Consider the following 18963-nt stretch of genomic DNA (forward strand, 5'->3'; position numbering starts at 1 on the left):
CTTCCCACCCTCCGCTCAGGAGCAAGAGGGCCCAGGCTCGGGGCGTTTGCCTCGCACGCAGCCGACCCCAGGACTCGCTCCCCCGCACACACGGTCCCCCCCAGCACAGAGCCCCTCCGAACAACCAAAACATTAAAATAACGGGAGACACACAGGTAGCCTGGCAATAAATATTTTAATTTCATTTTTAAGATGACAAATAATTTTCAAGTTTACTTCGTTTTCTTTCCTTAAATACAAAGCTGAACCACAAGCAGGTGCAGCCCGACGGTCCGTCTCGCTGACACATCCTGTCAGGGCCCCTGTGATTCGCTGACCAGGCAAGCGCGGGCGGGGAAGGGCTTAGGTAGCACCGTGGCGAGGCGGGCGGGCTGGGGGCACCAGGCTGAGGAGGGCGCCCAGGCCGGACGGCTCACGCTGGCCGGGCGCGGGGCCCAGGAGGCCCGGGACGGGCGGTGGCGGGAGGGTCACAGTGCAAGAGAGAACTGCACCTTGGTCTGTGTCCGAGCCCCCGGGACCACCCCGTCCGCTGGGCCTTTCCTGGAGGCTGGGGCGGTGCCCCCTGAGTGCATGGCGGCCTCCGGGCAGAGATGGCAGGTGGGTGGGCACAGCCCAGACCCGCGGTCGGCGACCTTCAACCAGCCCAGCGGAGTGGGGGCGGGCGGGAGCGGGTAAGTAATTTCTGGTCCCACTACAAAACTTTATTGTTGATTAGAATAGAGTACCATCCAAATCTCTCCTACAAAAAGGAAAAACACAAAAAAGCCGAAACAAAGCAAACGAAACACCGCAGCCGCTTCACTCGCTCCAAGTCCTATATACACGTAAGTCGCTTTCTGTGGGTTTTTCCTTTTTCCTTTTTTTTTTTTTTTTTGATTTTTATTATTTTTCTAAAATAAATTCAGTGTTCACATTTCTATAAAGAACTGTTTCCCAGTTTCGGGAACCCCTGGCCCGTCCCTGTGATTCCCTGCCCTGAAGCTTGGGGTACCCGGGGAGGCCACGGAAGAGGGGCTGCAGGCCGGCCCTGGCCCGGGCCCGGGTCAGCAAGCTGTCGAGAGAGCAGGGGGAAGACTGTGGGCTGCACACCTGTGAGAGACTCCTACGCGTCACGGCGCGCCTGGCGAGACGTGAGGGGAACAAGAGCTTGAAAGCATCCCGTCCAGGCCGCGGGGGCGGGAGCCCTGCCCGGTGCGGATCAGACACTCGCCCCTGAAACCTGTGCCGAGTCTTGGACTGCATGCACGGGAAGCACAAACTTTCAACTTGTATGCAAAAAAGATACAAAAACAACTAGGATATAAAAGTTTTGGTGATATAAGGCCATCTGTTCCAGTCCACCTCGGAAACCTGTAACAGATATTTAAATACTACAGTGAAAAGGCATCTTAATATACTTTTTAAAAACATCTGAATCTGCTAAGATTAAGTGTGTAAAAAAAAAAAAAATTCGATTCCCTTTGAGGGCACTTTGTCCACGGCGGTCAGTGCTTCAGCCAGGGGTGCGCCTCGAGGGACGCGCGGCTGCGGTCCCCGTAGTCATAGAGCAGCTCCTCCCCGGCCTCGATGTCGCGGGAGGCGATGAGGATGAGGTGAGGCACGCCCGCGATGTCGTGCAGCTTGGTCTGGCAGTTCCCGCACTTGCTGTGGTTGATCAGCCGCCCCAGGCGGTCCGTCTCCCGGGTGGCGTCCACGCTGGCAGGAGGGGACATGGGGGTTAGACGGCAGGAGGGCACTGCACTGGGGGGTGCAATCCCGGCCCAGAGCCCCAGCCAGTGAGGTGTCAGCCGAACAACAGGCCGGCAGAGGGCGGGGGCTGGGGCGCGGGAGGCGACTGCAGTTCTGCATAATGAAGTGGCCTCTGGGAGGGGGAGGCTGTGGCTGTGTCTGCAGGGAGCAGACGGGAACTGCCTGTACTTTCTGCTAAATTTTGCTGGGAACTTTAAACTTCTGTGAAAAATAAAGTGTTGGAAAAACAAAACATCAGGGGCTGGAGCGCTAGCACAGCAGGCAGGCCTCGTGCACGCAGCGACCCAGGCAGGAGGGCACTGCCAGAAGTAACTCCTGAGACCTGAGCCATGGCACAGCGGGGAGGGCGTTTGCCTGGCACACGGCAGCCTGGGTTCGATTCCCGGCATCCCATAGGGTCCCCCGAGCACCGCCAGGAGTGATTCAAGAGTACAGAGCCAGGAGGAACCCCTGAGCATTGCCGGGTGTGACCCAAAAAGCCAAAAAATTAAAAAAAAAAAAAAAAGTAATTTCTGAGCACAGAGTCAGAACTCTGAGCACTGCCAGATATGGCCAGAAACACACCCCACCGCAAAAAGAAAAAAAAAAAAGAAAAGAAAACCAGTGGCAGGAGTCGAGATAGGCCAGCAGGTAGGGCACTTGCCTTGCCTACGGCCAACCCTGGTTTAAACTCAAGCACCACATACAGTCCCCTGAACACCAGCAGGAGCGACCCCTGAGCGCCCACTGGGAGGGCCGCCCCCCGCAAACAGACACGACAGGGCAGTTCAGAAAGGCCTCACGGGGAAGGGGCGGCCCAGACTGCTGGCTGCCCTGGCCCATGGGTCTTCCCTGGAAGCAGGTCGGGTCGTGTTGTGCTGAGCTGGTCCAGTGAGGCCAGGGGGGAGCGGGCAGTGACCGGGCTGTCCCCCGCCCGCCCGCCCGGCACTCACCAGTAGGTCTTGCTCAGGTACTGGAAGTAGTACATGTAGCAGCCCGTGGAGGGGTCCTGCGCATACAGCGCCTCCCGCTTCTTGGCGTCGGTGATCTCGATGAGGTCCCCGTGGTACTCCACCACGAACTCGCCTCGGGAGAACTGCTTGGTGGCGATCACCCCCCTGCCCTTGCCGTCGATGAGGTCGATCTGGCAAGAGGGGAAGAGAGGGTCGCTAGCTCGCAGCGGACCGGGTCCCTCACTAGCTGCACGACACCCCCATGAACTCGCTTGGGCCACGCGTGTCCGGAGGTGACCGCAGCCAGCCTGCAGCGATGCCAGGAGCATCGGCCCCAAACGCTCTCCTGCGCGTCTCTGCAGGGCACGGCCCACTCCGGAGAGATCTGCCAGACAGGGCGTGCCCTCTGCTACCGACGAGGAAACTGAGTCTCAGCCGGAAAGTGGGTGCCATGGACAACCCCCTGGAGCGGGCGCCCCCTCGTGGCCAGCAGGAAGGCGCGTGGCTGTTTCTCCCAACTCCACGTGGAGCTGGGATGCAGGCTCCGCCCGCTCCTCGCTGAGGCCCGTGTCCTGCAGCCCCGCCAGGGGCACCCAACAGACACAGCAAGACAAAAGCAGAACTACTGGGCACTGGGCCCGGAGCACAGCACAGCGGGGAAGGCGTTTGCCCTGCACGCAGCTGACCAAGGTTCGATTCCCATACGGCCCCCCAAGGTAATTGCTGAATGCATGAGCCAGGCGTAACTCCTGTGCATCGCCAGGTGTGACCCAAAAAGCAATAAAAGCAAGAAAAACCAAAAAACTGGGCACTACCATTTCTTGGGAAGAATTTAGGGAAGACGGGCTCCATCTCCCCGGGCAGGCAGCCGTCCGCGCTCTGCGTGGGGGGGGCCACAGCTCCGCGCCCTCGCCCCTGGGCGTGGCCTGAACACACCATCTAGTCAATCCAGAACCATGCAGGAGGGAGCCGGAGACACAGCGGCCTGCGGGGTCCGAGAGCAAAGCCGGGAGGGCGCCTGGGCCGGGGGGGGGGGGGGGGGGGGGGGCTGAGACAAAGGGCTGCTGGTGCTCAGAGCTGCCCTCTAGGAGGGCGAGAAAGTTCCGGGTCAGCCAGACAGTCCAACAGGCCAGCGCACGCTCTGCACGAAGGACGCCGGAGCTTCCGCCGAGGCACCGGCAGGAGCGACCCGAGCACTGCTGGGGGAGCCCCAAACCAAAGCAGCAAAGGAGGCGTCAGGCGGGGGCGAGGACACCGTGGCTCTGTGCCACACTGGACACCGGCGGTGGCAGGGAGGGTGTCCGCCTGGCCCGAGGCCGGCCCGGGTTCCATCCCCGGCACCCTGTATGGCCCCCGCGCCAGCCAGCAGGGACAGCTGAGCATCGCTGGGCGTGGCCCCGGAGAACAGAGGCGGGGGGGGGGGGGGGGCACGGCAGAGGGCGAGCAGGGCCAGCCTGCAGGAGGCGCTAGCCCGCCCTGCCTGGCAGGGCACCCCCTACGCCCCCAGCCCACGTTCCCTGGAGCAGCTTCCCATCTGCTCCTCCAGAGCCGAAGTTCCCAGGAGGGGCAGTGACCCCGAGGGGGGCGGCCAGGCTCGCGGCCCTGCTCTTACCTTCATTCCTTCTTCCTTCCCGCTCTCGATCAGCTCATCTATCCGCCGCCGCTCCTCAGACTGTCAGGGAAGAGCAGGACGCGCGTCAGCATGTCCCCCGGCCCCCCAGGGCCACCTCAGGTGCCTCCCTGACCGCAGGCCCCCCTTGAGCCTCCATCCCATCCTCGTGGCCATGGTTAGTGTCACCGGCTCTGCCTGAACTCTGCAGGCGGGAAGGGGCGTGTGAAGTTCTGTCTGTCCCGCCGGGGACTGCTGGGATCTTTTGGTTCTGGTTCTGGGGACGCCCTGGCAGTGCTGGGAACCAATCCTGGGCTCCCGTACTCAAAACCTGTGGCCAGTCCTTTGGGCTCGCTCCTGGCCTTCGGGCAGTTTTAAAAAATGTTCCTAGGGGGTGGAGAGATGGTACAGCGGGGAGGGCGTCTGCTCTGCACGCAGCTGAGCCAGGTTCAATCCCCACACCCCAGGTGGTCGGACTCTGAGCACAGAGCCAGGAGTCAGGCCTGAGCACTAACAGATGAAGCCCCAAAACAAAGACAAAGGTCTCTGGGCCGGGAGACATCGACGGGCCGAGCCCTGCAGACTCCCTTGGCCGGGGAGGTCCGGGACTCTCCTGGCGCCGCCGAGGCACCGAGCAGAGCTGGGAGGAGCCCCAAGGACCGTCAGTGTGACGAGAAGCGGCCCCCACCCAGAATCTGGCACTTGACCCCCTGCCCAAAGCCCCGAGCAGTCACGTGGGACCCCGGGGCCTGCCCTGGAGGCACTTAAAGCCTCACACGAGTTTTCCCCTGACAGTAACGGGCCGTGGCAGACACCAGGCCACCAGCTGCTGCTGGGGGTGCCAGCCCGCTCCTCGGGGCCAGAACAGCGCATGGTACCAATTCCCGCCGGGTGGGAGCCATTCTCCTGAGCCAAGGGCACCCTCTGGGAGCCGGGGTGGCCCCCCCCTCACTGTCTGCGGGTCCCTGGCCCTTCCAGGATTGGATCTTCCTGCCTCCAACATGCTCCACTGGCAGCCACGGGCTCTGCAGGCTGTTCCCGAGGGGGCCGCCCGTCCTGCTGGCTGCGGTGACTCCGCACCACGGTGACACAGGCAAGGGCCACAGCAATGACGGCCCTGCACACACATGTGTGCACACACATGCATATACATGTGTACACACGGGCACACACACACACGCACCCCATGCTGCTGAATGGGAGGAGACTGTGAGGGGCACTGCGCTGTGTGCCGGGGGCTGGGGGCTTCCTGCGTGTGCCAACGGGGAGGCTACCGTCGAGGCAGGGCTGGCACATGGGCGTGCCAGGGCGGGGCTGCGGGAGGAGCAGGGCTGGAGTCGGACGAGTGGTGGGCAGAGGGCTCGGGAGCTGCACAGCGCGCCCGTCTGCACCAGGGCTGTGTGGGCATGATGCCAGGGCATGGCCCAGACCCACCCTGCCAGGCCCGGGTGAGGCCCCAGAGGAGGCATCCAGAGGGCGTCTGCCGAGACCCCACCACAGTGACACCCAGCTGGGCCCTGGTTCCTGCCAGCCCGGAGGGAGCCCGGCTTGCGCCCTCTCCCCCGCAGGCAGCCCTGCCAGCCCACCAGCTGGCGCCCGTGCAGGGAGTGATAAGGGGCGCTCTGCCGGGGTCCCCGCAGAGGTGCCGTCCAGGCAGGCCGGCATCTGTCAGCACACGCCCGGCCGCCCGCGCCCAGGGCAGAAACGCCCGTCTGCTGATTAGAGGCCCAGCGAGCCCTGAACCCTGAGCGGCCGGCGCGGCCCGGCCCGGGGCAAAGGGACTCAGGGCCTGGCGGGGCCCGGAGCCGGCCAGCCTGCCCCTACTGCAGGCCAGCGTGAGCCACAGCTCCTGTCGGCACTCGGCGACGGTGCATGCCAGGACGGGGGTTTATGGGCCTTTACACCCCGAGTGACGTCCGGCCCCTCTGCTCCCTCTCCCGGAAGACTCTCCCGTGAGAAAGGCCGTGACGAGGTGCCTGTCCCAACATACTGAGGCCCTGGGGAGTGAGTCCAGCCCACCCTGAGCCAAGGAACGCTGCTCTCCTGGGCGGAGAACACCCAGACCCTGGCTTTCCCTCTCATCTGTCTCTTTTTCTTTCTTTCCTTCCTTTTTTTTTTTTCTTTTTTTTGGGTCACACCTGGCAATGCACAGGGGTTACTCCTGGCTCTGCACTCAGGAATCACTCCTGGCGGTGCTCGGGGGACCATATGGGATGCTGGGATTCGAACCCGGGCCGGTCGCGTGCAAGGCAAACGCCCTACCCGCTGTGCTATCACTCCAGCCCCTTAATTTTTCTTTTTTGAGTCAAATCATACTCAGTGATGCTCAGGGGTTACTCCCGGCTCTTCACTTACTCCTGGCGGTGCTCAGGGAACCATATGGGATATACCAGGGATAGCACCTGGGTTGGCCACATGCGAAGCAAATGCCCTACCTGCTGTACTATTGCTCTGGTCCCTCTTTTTTTTTTTTTGCTTTTTGGGTCACACCCACGATGCACAGGGGTTAGTCCTGGCTCTGCACACTCAGGAATTACTCCTGGCAGTGCTCAGGGGACCATATGGGATGCTGGGATTCGAACCTGGGTTGGCTATATGCAAGGCAAACACCCTCCCCGCTGTGCTATCGCTCCAGCCCCCCTCTTTTCTTTTTTCTGTTTTCAGGTCATATCTGGCATGCTCAGGGCTTACTCCGGGCCCAGTGCTCAGGGATCACTCCTGGCGGGGAGACCATCTGGGGTACTGGGGTTCGAGCCTGAGTCACGCGAAGTGTACTATCCCCTGTACTGCTGCTCCAGCCCTGGTTTACTTCTTTATTTTTTGGTTTTGGGGCCAAAAAGCTGGTGGTGCTCAGGGGTCACTCCTGGTGGGCCCCATATGAGGTGCTGGGGACCGAGGCCAGGTCAGCCGTGTGCGAGGCCAACGCCCTCCTGCTGTTCTCGCGCTCCGGCCCCGGTTTGCCTCTTTCAAGGAAGCATCACGGACGCCGGGCCGACAGCAGCAGGTCCCGCCCTTCCCCCTCGGGTCCATGCCAGCACCACCCGCATGCCATCAGGCGGCCCCGCGTGCATGGGAGACGCCCCAGGGAGCCCGGGCGCCTGAGCCTCCTGCCCCCTACCCCGACACAAGCCCTCCTCTGAGTGTGGGGGACAAAGGCACAGCCCAGCCCACTCCACTGGCCCCACCGGGTCCGGTAAGGGCTGAGGGCCACCAGCCCACAGCCCCGCCTCACGCGCTGGTACTGGACTCGGGGACGGCAGGGAGCGGGTGGGGGGCCGGGGCGGCTACCTGGAGCTCGGCCTTGCTCTTCCGGGAGCTCCTCCGCACGGGGTAGAAGTCCGTGAGTTTGCGGTTCTGCGGCGTTTTCCCTTGAGCTCTGCGGCAGGAAGGAGAGAGCAGCCGGGCCTGAGCGCGGGCAGACGTGGCCAGGAGGCGCCGGGCCGCGAGCCCAAGTCCCCCGTCCCCACCCGCGCCTGCCGGGCCTCTCCAAGTGGCCCCGCGCCCACCCGGGCCGGGCACTCACTTCTTCCTCGGGGCCTGCTTGCCCTTCACGGGCTTCTTCAGGCCTTGCTTGGTGACGGCTGCGTTGGGGGGTTCACAAGATGAGGTCGGAGTTTTGGGAGATTCTGCTGCTTCCGGTTTTTGGTTTGGAAAAGGGGCCAGGGGGCCCCTTCTGGAGTCTCTGAGCTTCTGTTCCTCTGCCTTCATGGTGCCCCGGAGCCCCGCGGCCGAGTTCCTCTTCTCTGCGGGCAGAGGAGACACTGTGGTTTTTGTCGGCACCCGTGTTTGGTTTGGGTCGCACCTGGAGGTGGGGCCCAGCCGGGCCTCTTCGGCCGTGTCCAGCTCACAGTGCTGGAGCCCGGCCCAGGGAGGCTCGGGAGCCCAGCCGGGCCCTGGGTGCCAAGCCTGCCCTCCGCCCGGGCCCGAGGCTCTGAGGAAAAGGCCTTTCAGCTGAAGCCCTGGGGCTGCCACACGGGCCTGAGCAGCCCCAGGCTCCGGCCACTGGCCTCGGGGACAACGAGCAGGCCCTGGAGAGCAGGAGAGGACAGTGCAGGGAGGCACAGCACAGGGAAGCAGACACAGACAGACACACGGACAAAGAGAGACACAGAGACAGACACATAGAGACAGACACACAGACACAGAGAAACACACAGACACACAGACACACACAAAGACAGAGACACACACAGACACACAGTCACAACAGTCACAGATAAAAGAGACAGATACACAAAGACAACACACACAACAGACAACACAGGTTACACGGCATAGACACACACAACACAGAATGACACAGCAGATGCAGATAACACACACAACACACAACACAGCACAAACACACAGCACAGGCATAGATACCACACACCGGGACAATACACACAGCACATACCGCACGGCACTCACCCCGCCAACAGCCCCGCCACAGCACACATACACTGGCATGGCACACCCACACAGCACACACAGGGCACATCCACACACTACTCCCCCCAAAGCATGCGTGCCCACGGGCTGTCACACACACACACACACACACACACACACACACACACACACACACACACACACACACACACACACACACACACACACCACCCCCCCCCCCCCCAGGCTGTCTGAGGCTTCTTGCTTCTTGCAAATGAACGGGCTGGGACGGGGCCCAGGTAAGGAGCACACGCCTAACATGTGAGGTGGGGTTCAATCCGGGGCACCCCTGAAAGAGAAAGGGTCCCTCTTCCTGGGGGCTGGAGTCACCTCAGAGTGCTCCTCAGCATGCCCGGGCGCTGGCCACCATGTCGGGACAGACAGAGAAACCGATTCAGCGTGAGAAAGTTGTTTCTGAGCCGTGCCTGGAGGTCTCGGGGACCGTCTGTGATGGGGGACAGAATCAGGGTCGCCAGCATCAAGGGGCGCACCTGGAGCCCTGCTCCCCGCACTACTCACTTTCCAAGACCATTCCCAGGCCAGGAAGACGGCTCAAAGAGCGAGAGCAGGCTGCCCCTGGGACCGCCACGCTCCGGCCCCGGAACCACAACCACGCTGTCCCCCAGGGACACTGGGAGTGGCCCCCGAGCATCATCTGCTATGGGGCCCTTTTGTTTTTTGGTTTTGGCCACATCTGGCAGCCATATACGGTACGGGGAACTGGAGCTGGAAGGATACAAGGAAGCATTTTCACCCTGCGCTCTCTCTAGCCCCTAACTTGTATTTATTTTGGAACCCGTGCATGCGCAGGGCTGACACCTGGCTCTGTGTTCAAGGATCACTCCGGGAGAGGCTCAGGGGACCACATGGGATGCCAGAAATTGAACCCAGACACAGAAACACACGCAGACACAGACACAGACACTCAGACACACATGCAAAGCGAGTGCCCTCTTAGACCTTCTAAGTCTATAGTCTTAGACCTTCTAAGACTATCACTCCCCCCCCCACTTTATTGTTAGTGTTTTCCACCCCGAGAAGCCCGTGCTCCCTCGATCAGGTATTTCTCTCTCTGCTCCTCCCTCTCTGGAGAAGCCCGTGCTCTCACTTAAACCCGTTTTCCCCTCTTTCCCTCCCATCACATTCAAGTACATTTTTTCCATTAAAAACTATTTTGGAAAACAAAATTTTTAAGTTTTTCTGTATTTTGAAGGGGCCACATCCAGGGTCTAACATGCCAAATAAGCACTTGTACCCCTGTACCTGCTCTCCAGCCCCAGTTTATGTGGTTTTTTTTTTTGCTTTTTGGGTCACACCTGGCTCTGCACTCAGGAATTACCCCTGGCCGTGCTCAGGGGACCATATGGGATGCTGGGATTCGAACCCGGGTCGGCCGCGTGCAAGGCAAACGCCCTACCCGCTATGCTATCGCTCCAGCCCCTCCAGCCCCAATTTAAAAGAATTTTGTTTGTTTTTTGGGTCACACCTGGTGGTGCTCAGGGGTTACTCCTGGCTCTGCTCAGGGGTCACTGCTGGTGGGGCTTGGGGGATCGTATGTGGTGCCATAAACGAAACCCAGGTCAGCTGTGTAACAAGAAAAGTGCTTTATCCACTGTAGTATCTCCCTGGTCCTAAAATCATTGTTATTAATTTGGTTTTGGGGCTTAAATTTTTAAAAGTAAAATATGATTGTAGAACAAGGACTAGAGCAACAGGACAGAGGTAGGAGCTTGTCTTGCATGCGGCCGACCTGAGTTCAATACCTGGCAACCCTTCTGGTCTCCTTGCTCACCAGGAGTCAACCCTGAGCACCAAAAACCAAAAAAGAGGGTCTGGAGAAAAAAAAAAAGAGGGGCTGGAGCGATAGTACAAGCGGAAGGGCGTTTACCTTGCAGGCAGCCCAAGCATCACCAAGAGTAATTTCCCCCAAGCATAGCCAGGAGTAACCCTTGAGCATCTCTGGGTGTGGCCCAAAAGCAAACATAAACCAAACAAGAAAGACAACAATACACTGCTGATGGGAAACGTGCAACGGAGCAGGCACTGTGGAAGCGGAAGCAGATCTTCCAAGAGTTAAACAGTTACCACATGAGCCAGCCACTCTCCCGCTGCCATCTCTGAAGGGAATTAAAAACATATGTCCACACAGAAAGCCGGCAGCTGACTCAGCCCGGACCCAAGCGGGAGAGAGCCTGATGTCTGGACCAGAGACGGTCAGTCAGGCGGGTCCAGCCCCAGGATGGAGCATTATTCAACCACAGAAAGGAATGAACAGGGGCTGGAGCGACAGCACAGCGGGGAGGGCGTTTGCCTTGCACACAGCCGACCCGGGTTTGATTCCCGGCATCCCATATGGTCCCCTGAGCACCGCCAAGGGTAATTCCTGAGTGCAGGGCCAGAAGTGACCCCTGTGCATCGCCGGGTGTGACCTAAAAAGCAAAACAAACAAACAAACAAAAAAAAAACCAACCAAAAAACAAAAAAAAAAACCCAAAAAACAAAAACAAAAAAAAAAAACAGAAAGGAATGAACAAGAGAATAAGAGTGAACCTTGGAAAAGAGGAGATGGGGTGCCCGAGGTGCGTGCGGGTGGGAGACAGGCATCCAGGCGCGTTTGGCAGATGGATGAGACAGGCACCCGGGCGCGTGTGGCAGACGGGTGAGACGGGCACCCGGGCGCGTGTGGCAGACGGGTGAGATGGGCACCAGGGGCGGGTGTGGCATATGGGTGAGACGGGCACCCGGGCGCGTGTGGCAGACGGGTGAGACGGGCACCCGGGCGCGTGTGGCAGACGGGTGAGATGGGCACCAGGGGCGGGTGTGGCATATGGGTGAGACGGGCACCCGGGCGCGTGTGGCAGACGGGTGAGACGGGCACCCGGGCGCGTGTGGCAGATGGGTGAGACGGGCACCCGGAGCGCGCCCAGAAGCCATTTACATGCAACAGAAAGTGACTTGCGGGCTGGAGCCATATTACAGCGGGGAGGGCTCGGGCCTGGCACACAGCGACCTGGGCTCGATCCCCAGCACCCTACATGGTCCCTAGAGCCCCCAGGGAGTGATTCCTGAGCACAGAAGCAAGAGTACACCTTGAGCACTGCCTGGTGTGGCCCAAGAACAAAACAAAAACAACAAAAAAGTGATTTGTGGCTGCCAGGGCCTAGGGAAAGCAGTCAGGAAGTGGGGCTGAGGGTGATGAAAAGGCCCTAGAGTGAGGCAGTTGTGTGGCCCCTATTTAACAATCTCACCCGCCCATGCAGACCATTTCCGTTTCCCTGTGCGGGGCCTTCCTGAGGAGACGCAGGGGCGTGAGGCTGGGCCACCTGGCAGGCCCTTTGGGTGACCAAGGAGAGCCCCGCCCCGCCTTTGCTTCCGCCTGATTTCAACCCTCCCCCTTGTCTAACACCGGAAGTTCAATCTGCTGGCCTGGCCCGTCACCACGAGCAACATTACATGTTGCTCCACTAACATGCTCCAGCACATTAACATTACTAACGTTACTGTTGCCCGTGTTACAGGCCTTCAGGCGGGGTCAGAGCCTTGCGAGCAGCCGAGGGGCAGGACTCACACACACAGCAGCCACTGCCCAGGTGGCCTCCACGCAGTGGCCACTACCACCTACGCACGGCGGTGGGTGTGGCAAGGGCTGACTCCGGCCCCTCACGCCGGCATTTACGGCACCTCCTGCTAAAGCACACAGACTTCCTCCTCAGGACTCCAGGGCACAGTTCCCAGCTCTAGGGCAAGTTTCTTTCTTTCACATGCGCAGAACACAGTCCTGGCACGCTCAGGGGGCCCGACGGGGTGCCAGGGTGGAACCGGGGCGGTCGCCGGCAGGGCAAGTACCTCTCATGGCAAATTTCAATGAAAAGGGAGCCGGGAAGCTGCAGCCGGCCCAGCTCTCCAGCTGCGGCTTCAGATGGGACAAGCTGACCTAGATGGTTGGTTGTTTGGGGCCACAGCTGGCGGTGCCCAGGGCTCACTCCTAGCTCTGTGCTCAGGGAACCATATGGGGTGTCAGGAATCGAACCCTGGTTGCCATGTGCGAGGCAAATGCCCTCCCCGCTGGACTATCGCTGAGGCCTCAGGGCAGGACTTCAAAGAGGTTTCAGCTGGTCTGGGAAGGCGCAGACGCTACTTCAGAGACCTCTGTCCTTCCCGCCGCCTCTTAGCTCCCGACCTTTAGAAAGCTGCACTCACCCTTGGGCCAAAGAACTTGGGAAACGAGGCCAAGGCCCGTGCTCCAAGGGGAAGGAAGCTGGTCCTCTCTGCCGGGCAGCCGGGACCCCAGACTCACGGCCACAGTGCTCCCACACCCGAGCCTGCCGAGCTCAGAGCAGGTACACTCCCTCTGCAGCCTGGCAAGACTATCAGGCTTGAAGGTCACGCTAACTTGGGAAAGCGGGAGAACCTGTCAGACCCACAGGGCGGGGCCCTGGCCGAGCCACCCTGCCCTCCCCGGGGTCTGTGGGTCCCGCAGCTGAGCAGGGCAGGGGTCAAGCTACGTGACTGCGAGGCCAGATGGGGCCTCGCCTGGCGGCTGCCGCAGGGCGTGGTGGTCAGCACGGCCTCCCCGGGCTCACCTTCTCGTTTCCTGTAGCTCCCGGTTAATGGCTTCCCCTGGCATCTGACTTCGTGATGTGCCACTGAGTTCTCTTCCTGGAGCGGGGAGCGCATTCCAGAGCATTTGTTCGAGCTCATGTAGGAATAGATCTTTGACTGCCCGGCAAATACATTCTCCTAGAACGACAAATGCATATTCTGAAAGAGGCTGGCAGCCCACGTCGGCAGGGGCAGCAGGAAGCCAGACAGCACCGTGCCTGGGAGGCTGGCGGCCCGCCCGGCCCGCCCGGCACTGCGGGTGCCCGGGGCCGCTGCCCATCACCCAGTCACTCCGTCCCCGCCTGGGCCCGCGGACGCACCACGGGGCGTCGGGAGGTCACGGTGGACCGCCGCGGGTCACCGAACCCCCGGGGTTCAGGGGGCTGGGTGGGGAGAACTGCCGCCCCCCTGCCGGGCCAGGAGGCCAGGGCCGCCCGCAGCCCAGCCGGGCCTGCAGAGCGAGCGCCGCGGCCGGGCGGCGGCTGCAGGGCGCGGAGGGGCAGGCCGGCCGGCGGGGTGCGGGGCGCGGGGCGCGGGGCGCGGGGCGGCCCCCCGGGCAGGCCGCAGGGCCGCGCCGGCCGGACGCGGGGCGGGCGCGGGGGGCGCCTCCGCGCGACCCCCGCCGGGGCCGGAGGCCGCCGCGACAAACTTTCCCGAGCCGGGGCAGCGCCGGGCCTGGCGGGCGGGGGACCCCGGGGCGCGCCCACGTGCTCCGCGCGGCCGGCGGGGCCGGCGCCTGCTTACCCCGTCGGTGCGGGGCCTCCCCGGGCCCCTCCGCTCCGCCATCGCCGGGCCCGCGGCCGTCGCTGCCGCCGCCGCCGCCGCCGCCGCCGCCTCCACCGCGCGGGGCTTGGACATCTTCCTGCCTGGAGAGGGGGACCCGGGGAAGCGGGGACGGGCGCTCAGGGCGCGCGGGCGGCGGGGAGCGGGGCCGCTGCAGGTTCCCGGGGCCCCGCGCGCCGCCCGCCGCCCCCGGCCCGACACACCCACCTGCAGCCCGGCCAGGCCCATGGCGGCGCGGCCCGCGCCCTCGCCCTCGCCGCGGCCCGGCCACCAGCGCTGCCGCCGCCGCTGCTGCTGCTGCTGCCGCCGCCACCAGCGCCGCCGCGGCGCCCCGGGGAACGGCCGCCGGCGCCCCGCCGCGCCGCCCTCCCCCATGGCCGCCTCTGGGCCCGGCCGGCCCGGGAGCCGCACGCTCGAGCGGCGCAGGCGGCGCGTCCTGCCGGCCCGCCCGCCGCCGCCCACCGCGCGCCGGCCCGGGAGGGGCTGCAGGGGCGGCGCCGGCGGCGGCGAATCCCGGCTCGGGCGCGCCCCCTCGCGCGCGCGCGCAGCCCTCGCCCGGCCCCGGGACGCGGCGTGACAGCCGGCCCCAGCGCCGCCGCCCGCGCCGGGACCCGGGCTGGCACCCCCCCTTTCAGCCTGGGAAACTGAGCCCACCGGCTAGGCAGCACTGGAGCCATGTGTCCACCCACCCGGACGGCCGGTACCTTACCGTGCACCGGGGGGGGGGGGGGTGGGGGGGGGCGCGCAGAGCCATGGTTAAGTTCTGGGGGAGCTTCTCGGGCCTACTCAGACCTATGTAGACCTGCCAGCACCCCGAAACCTTCGCAGGGAACCGGGCTGGCAAAGTGAGCGCTTGGCCCAGGGGAGGGGACTTTGGACTGGCTGCCACTGCACCTCCAGGCGGAGGGCAGACAGGAAGGAGACCCCATTGCTGAGACCCCATTCCCACACACCCCACTGGGCTTCGGCCACTAGGAAAGTTAATGTCACAGAGGCTAGGCCCGAGCCATCGCACAGCCAGGAGGGTGCTGGCCTCGCACGCGGCCAACCCAGGTTCCATCCCCCACACCCATATGGTCCTCAGAGGGCCATCAGGAGTGATCCCTGAGCACAGAGCCAGGAGTCAGAACTGAGCACTGCTGAGCATGGCCCCAAATGAGAGACACCAGGACTCCCAAAGCACACAGCTCCAGGGGCTGAGTCCCAGCCGGGCGGCAAGGCCGGGGTTCCTCTCCCTGCCCCTCCCCCAGCTGTTCTCTGTGGCCACATCAGGTCACTTCCCCAGTCTCACCGCCGGGCCCCGCCACCAGGAACACTGGCTCCCATGACCCTCTGGGGTACCCCACAGCGTGCTCAGAGGCGCAGGGAGCTGCAGCCTTCGCTCTCACTCAGGGGACACGGCCACCCCGCAGCCCAGGCCATTTGACTGTGGCGGTGACACCAGCAAGATACAGCAGCTTCAGGGGCCGGAGCGATAGCACAGCGGGTAGGGCGTTTGCCTTGCACGCGGCCGACCCGGGTTCGATCCCCGGCATCCATATGGTCCCCCAAGCACTGCCAGGAGTAATTCCTGAGTACAGAACCAGGAGTAAGCCCTGTGCATCGCTGGGTGTGACCCAAAAAGCAAAAAAAAAAAAAAAAAAAAAAAAGATACAGTAGCTTCAGGGTGCGTCGCCAGACTCCTAAGAAGCATGCCTTGGGAGCAGGAAGTACCAATAGCTCCCTGGGCCCACCCCCTATCAGAAGCCCTGCCCGCAACGCCACTCACTAGGCTCATCTTGGCTCCATTTCATTGGCCGGAAGCTGGAAATCACCTTAAAATACAAATTTTGTACCCATTCCTCTCAGTTCTACAGCTCTAAAACCAAGAGTATGTGAGCGATAATACAGTGGGTGGAGTGTTTGCCTTGCATGCAGCAGACCCGGGTTCAATCCCTGGCATTCCACGTGATCCCCGAGCCTGCCATGATTCCTCAGTGCAGAGCCAGGAGTAAGCTCTGAGCACAGCTGGATGTGGCCCCAAAACAAAACAAAACAAAACACAAAAAAGCCTTACAATGCCCAGGATTTCACATACCTTCATATACGCATAAAAAACCTACCCACGAATCTGAACCAGTTCTGCTCTATGAGACAACCTGATCCTAATGGCGAGAATTGCTTCCCTGAAACTCAGTGTAATAGCAAATCTTTCATTCAACATTCGCTAAATGCCTATTCTGTGATGGCCCTGTACTAAAGCTACCACTGGAACAGAGTGACAGGCTGAGCAGTTAGGCCAGAGGGTGGGTTGAACCCTCTCGGCCCTGGTGAATACTGGATTGATCCTCAATGCTAGGGGGCGGCTGGGTCTGGGGGGACCTCATGATAAAAGTCCCACTCGCTGCAGAGGGACAGGGTCAGAGACGGGTGGGGAGGTGTCTAAGGCACCTGCCTTGCATGTGGCCAACTCCAGTTCCATCCCCAGCACTGCATAAGGTCCCCTGAGCTACACTAGTGTGGTCCAACCTCCCCCACCACAAGAAAAATTGGAGATGGGTAAAGTGGAGAGAGGAAGGCAGATTAGGAGGCCACCGTACAGTGAGGACAGAGGAGAAGAGCAGCTGTACAGATCCTGCCCACGAGGCTGTAAATATTTACACAATTGTAAAATGTCAAAAGCAGAGATGATGGGACCTTCTGTCATATGACCTGGCCCGACTCTCAAAGGGAACCACATGTTTGGAGCAAAGATCACTTTTCTAGGAGAAAAAGACTTGTGAAGTTGTGTAAGTGATTTGATAGTTATGATACTAAATGCCCAGTTTGAAAGTTCCCACAGGGCGAGGGATGTACTCAGAGCTAGAGTACTTGACTTGCAAGTCTGAGGCCCTATTAGATCCTTGGGGTCACATTTTTAAAAATATGGGGCAAACAAAATGGATGAAAAGGCTAAAGTGCTTCGCATGATCCCTGGCACTGTGTGATTAGATCTACCACGTGTAGCCCCAAAACAAAAGTTTTAAGAGTAATAAAGTCTCGGAAATGAGTAATTATGAAGTTGAGGGTCAGTGAGACAGTGGGACTCACTACAAATTGTCTGAATGACTCATGAGCCTGCCTTGCTAGGAGCTGGGGACAATCTCTTTACTTTGGTTACTAGCGAAGCAGAAGAACAAGAAAAGAGACACCATAGCCTGGTCTAGACAGAGACTTTTTATAAAGCCGACAGCTAACGTGTCTGGGCCTGAGTGGGAATTATCATTTACCCATATAAAGTATAGGAATACTTCAAAGGCCAAGTGGCTAATAGAGTTTAATTAAAACAAACTACAGGGCCAGACAGTGCTTAGTGGTGCTCAGGGCTATCTCCTGGTCCTGTGCTAGCACTCCTGGTGGGATAGGGGACCCTATGGGGTGCCAGGGGTAGAACCAGGTCAGCAGTGCGTAAAGCAAGCACCTTACCTGCAGTACCATCTCTCCACCACTGATCCCCCTTTCAATCCACTGCTGTTGCAACAGTTTAAATGACTTTGCCCTGATGGGGAAAATGATTCAGGCAAACATCGTTTCACTAAGATTTATCAGATATGATTAAATATACTCTGAGATGCTTAGGACTTTTCTGACGAGAAATGTTCACCTTCATTTTTTCCTCCGTGGGTAGGACCGCGAGTTCTTTAACTTGAAGTTCACTATGCCTCATTTCCTAATCAGAATCTGGGTAAATCCCCAAAGACCCCAAAGGAACGCTGGGAGAGTAAGTGATGCAAATAGGTGCAGGGCTGTGAACAAAGGGGACCCTGAAAACACCGGCAGGGCAGATCCTTGTTTCACCCACTGCAGGGCCGCGCTGCATTCAGCCCAATTCCGGCTCGCCTGTAAAACCCTCGTACTTTTGATAGACATCGCAACCCTTCACTTATTTTTTCAAAAATAACCACAATCCTACAATAGCTATCATGCTGGTTGTACAGAAAGGAGAAAGACTGGGAGTGACCAGCGGGTGGAGAACACTTTGCCGCATAGCCGCGGGTGGACCGTCCTGACAGCCAACTAAATGGGCAAAGGAGGCCCGAGGCGGGGCTCCCGGGCCGTGCCATCGCACCCCAGCCATCTGCCGTTCGGGAGGGGCCGGGTGTCGCCCACGGGCGCAGGAGTGAGTCCGGGCGGGGGGTGGGCCGCGGGCGCCGGCTGCCGCGGTGTCCCCGGGATGTAGGTTACCGAGCTGCGCCCTCGCCGCGGGGTCACCTCCTCTCCCGGCGCGAGTCCGGCGGCGGCTGAGCCTCGCCCGCGCCTCTCGGGTACCAGCAGCCACCATCTCCCCGGAGGCACCCGCGCCCTGGTGTCCTAAGCACTTTCACATATGGACCCGCCGCCCCCGGCGAGGGCGGCGCGGCGTGCTGTCCTCATGCTGGAGAGGGGAAATCGAGTCACGGCCGTGGACGGGGGCTTCCAGGGCTTCGGGAGCCGGCTGGCCCGCCCTCCCTCTCCCCGGGGAGGAGAAGGTTCCGCAAGCCTTCCCCTCCCCCCACCCGGAGCCGGCGTTCGGTGGGAGCAGCCGGCAGCAGCAGGGCGCCTCCCCGCCGCCGCTCCAGCCACCCCGGCTCCCCTCCGTCGCCACGACCACCCCAGTCGCCCCGGCGCTGACCACCAGCGCCAATACCTCTAGCCATGGCCCGGCTCTGTCACCGCCTAAGATCTCCCGGGAAACCGAGCTTTCAAAAAAAGTTGCAACAACTGTAGCCAACTGCTCCGCGGAGCTCCGGCTGCTTCCCTGATTGGCGCTGCCGCCCGCCTCTCCCCACGCTGCCCCACGCGATAGGCGAATCGGAGGGAGAGCCCGCCCCTGTCCCCGCCTCCCTGCTGGGGGCGGGG

General features: G+C 61.3%; 1 protein-coding gene across 3 annotated transcripts; it reads right to left on the reverse strand.

The window, feature by feature from the left end:
- Window positions 1–156: 156 nt before the first annotated feature.
- Window positions 157–18845, reverse strand: KMT5A (lysine methyltransferase 5A). Of its 3 annotated transcripts, none has more exons than XM_055146892.1 (8): window positions 18752–18845; window positions 14068–14189; window positions 13305–13461; window positions 7814–8033; window positions 7579–7666; window positions 4294–4353; window positions 2682–2872; window positions 157–1695 (listed from the first exon to the last, which is right to left on the reverse strand). In XM_055146892.1, exons 1-8 carry the CDS (start codon window positions 18759–18761, stop codon window positions 1485–1487), a joined length of 1059 nt encoding a protein of 352 aa, XP_055002867.1. In that variant the 5' UTR covers window positions 18762–18845; the 3' UTR covers window positions 157–1484. The 3 variants fall into 3 exon arrangements, with proteins under 3 accessions (XP_055002867.1, XP_055002869.1, XP_055002866.1); XM_055146894.1 differs by lacking the exon at window positions 18752–18845 and adding an exon at window positions 14314–14436; XM_055146891.1 differs by lacking the exons at window positions 14068–14189; window positions 18752–18845 and adding an exon at window positions 14314–14471.
- Window positions 18846–18963: the final 118 nt, after the last annotated feature.

Source organism: Sorex araneus, chromosome 9, assembly GCF_027595985.1.
Source record: "Sorex araneus isolate mSorAra2 chromosome 9, mSorAra2.pri, whole genome shotgun sequence".
NCBI classification, from domain to species: Eukaryota; Metazoa; Chordata; class Mammalia; order Eulipotyphla; family Soricidae; genus Sorex; species Sorex araneus.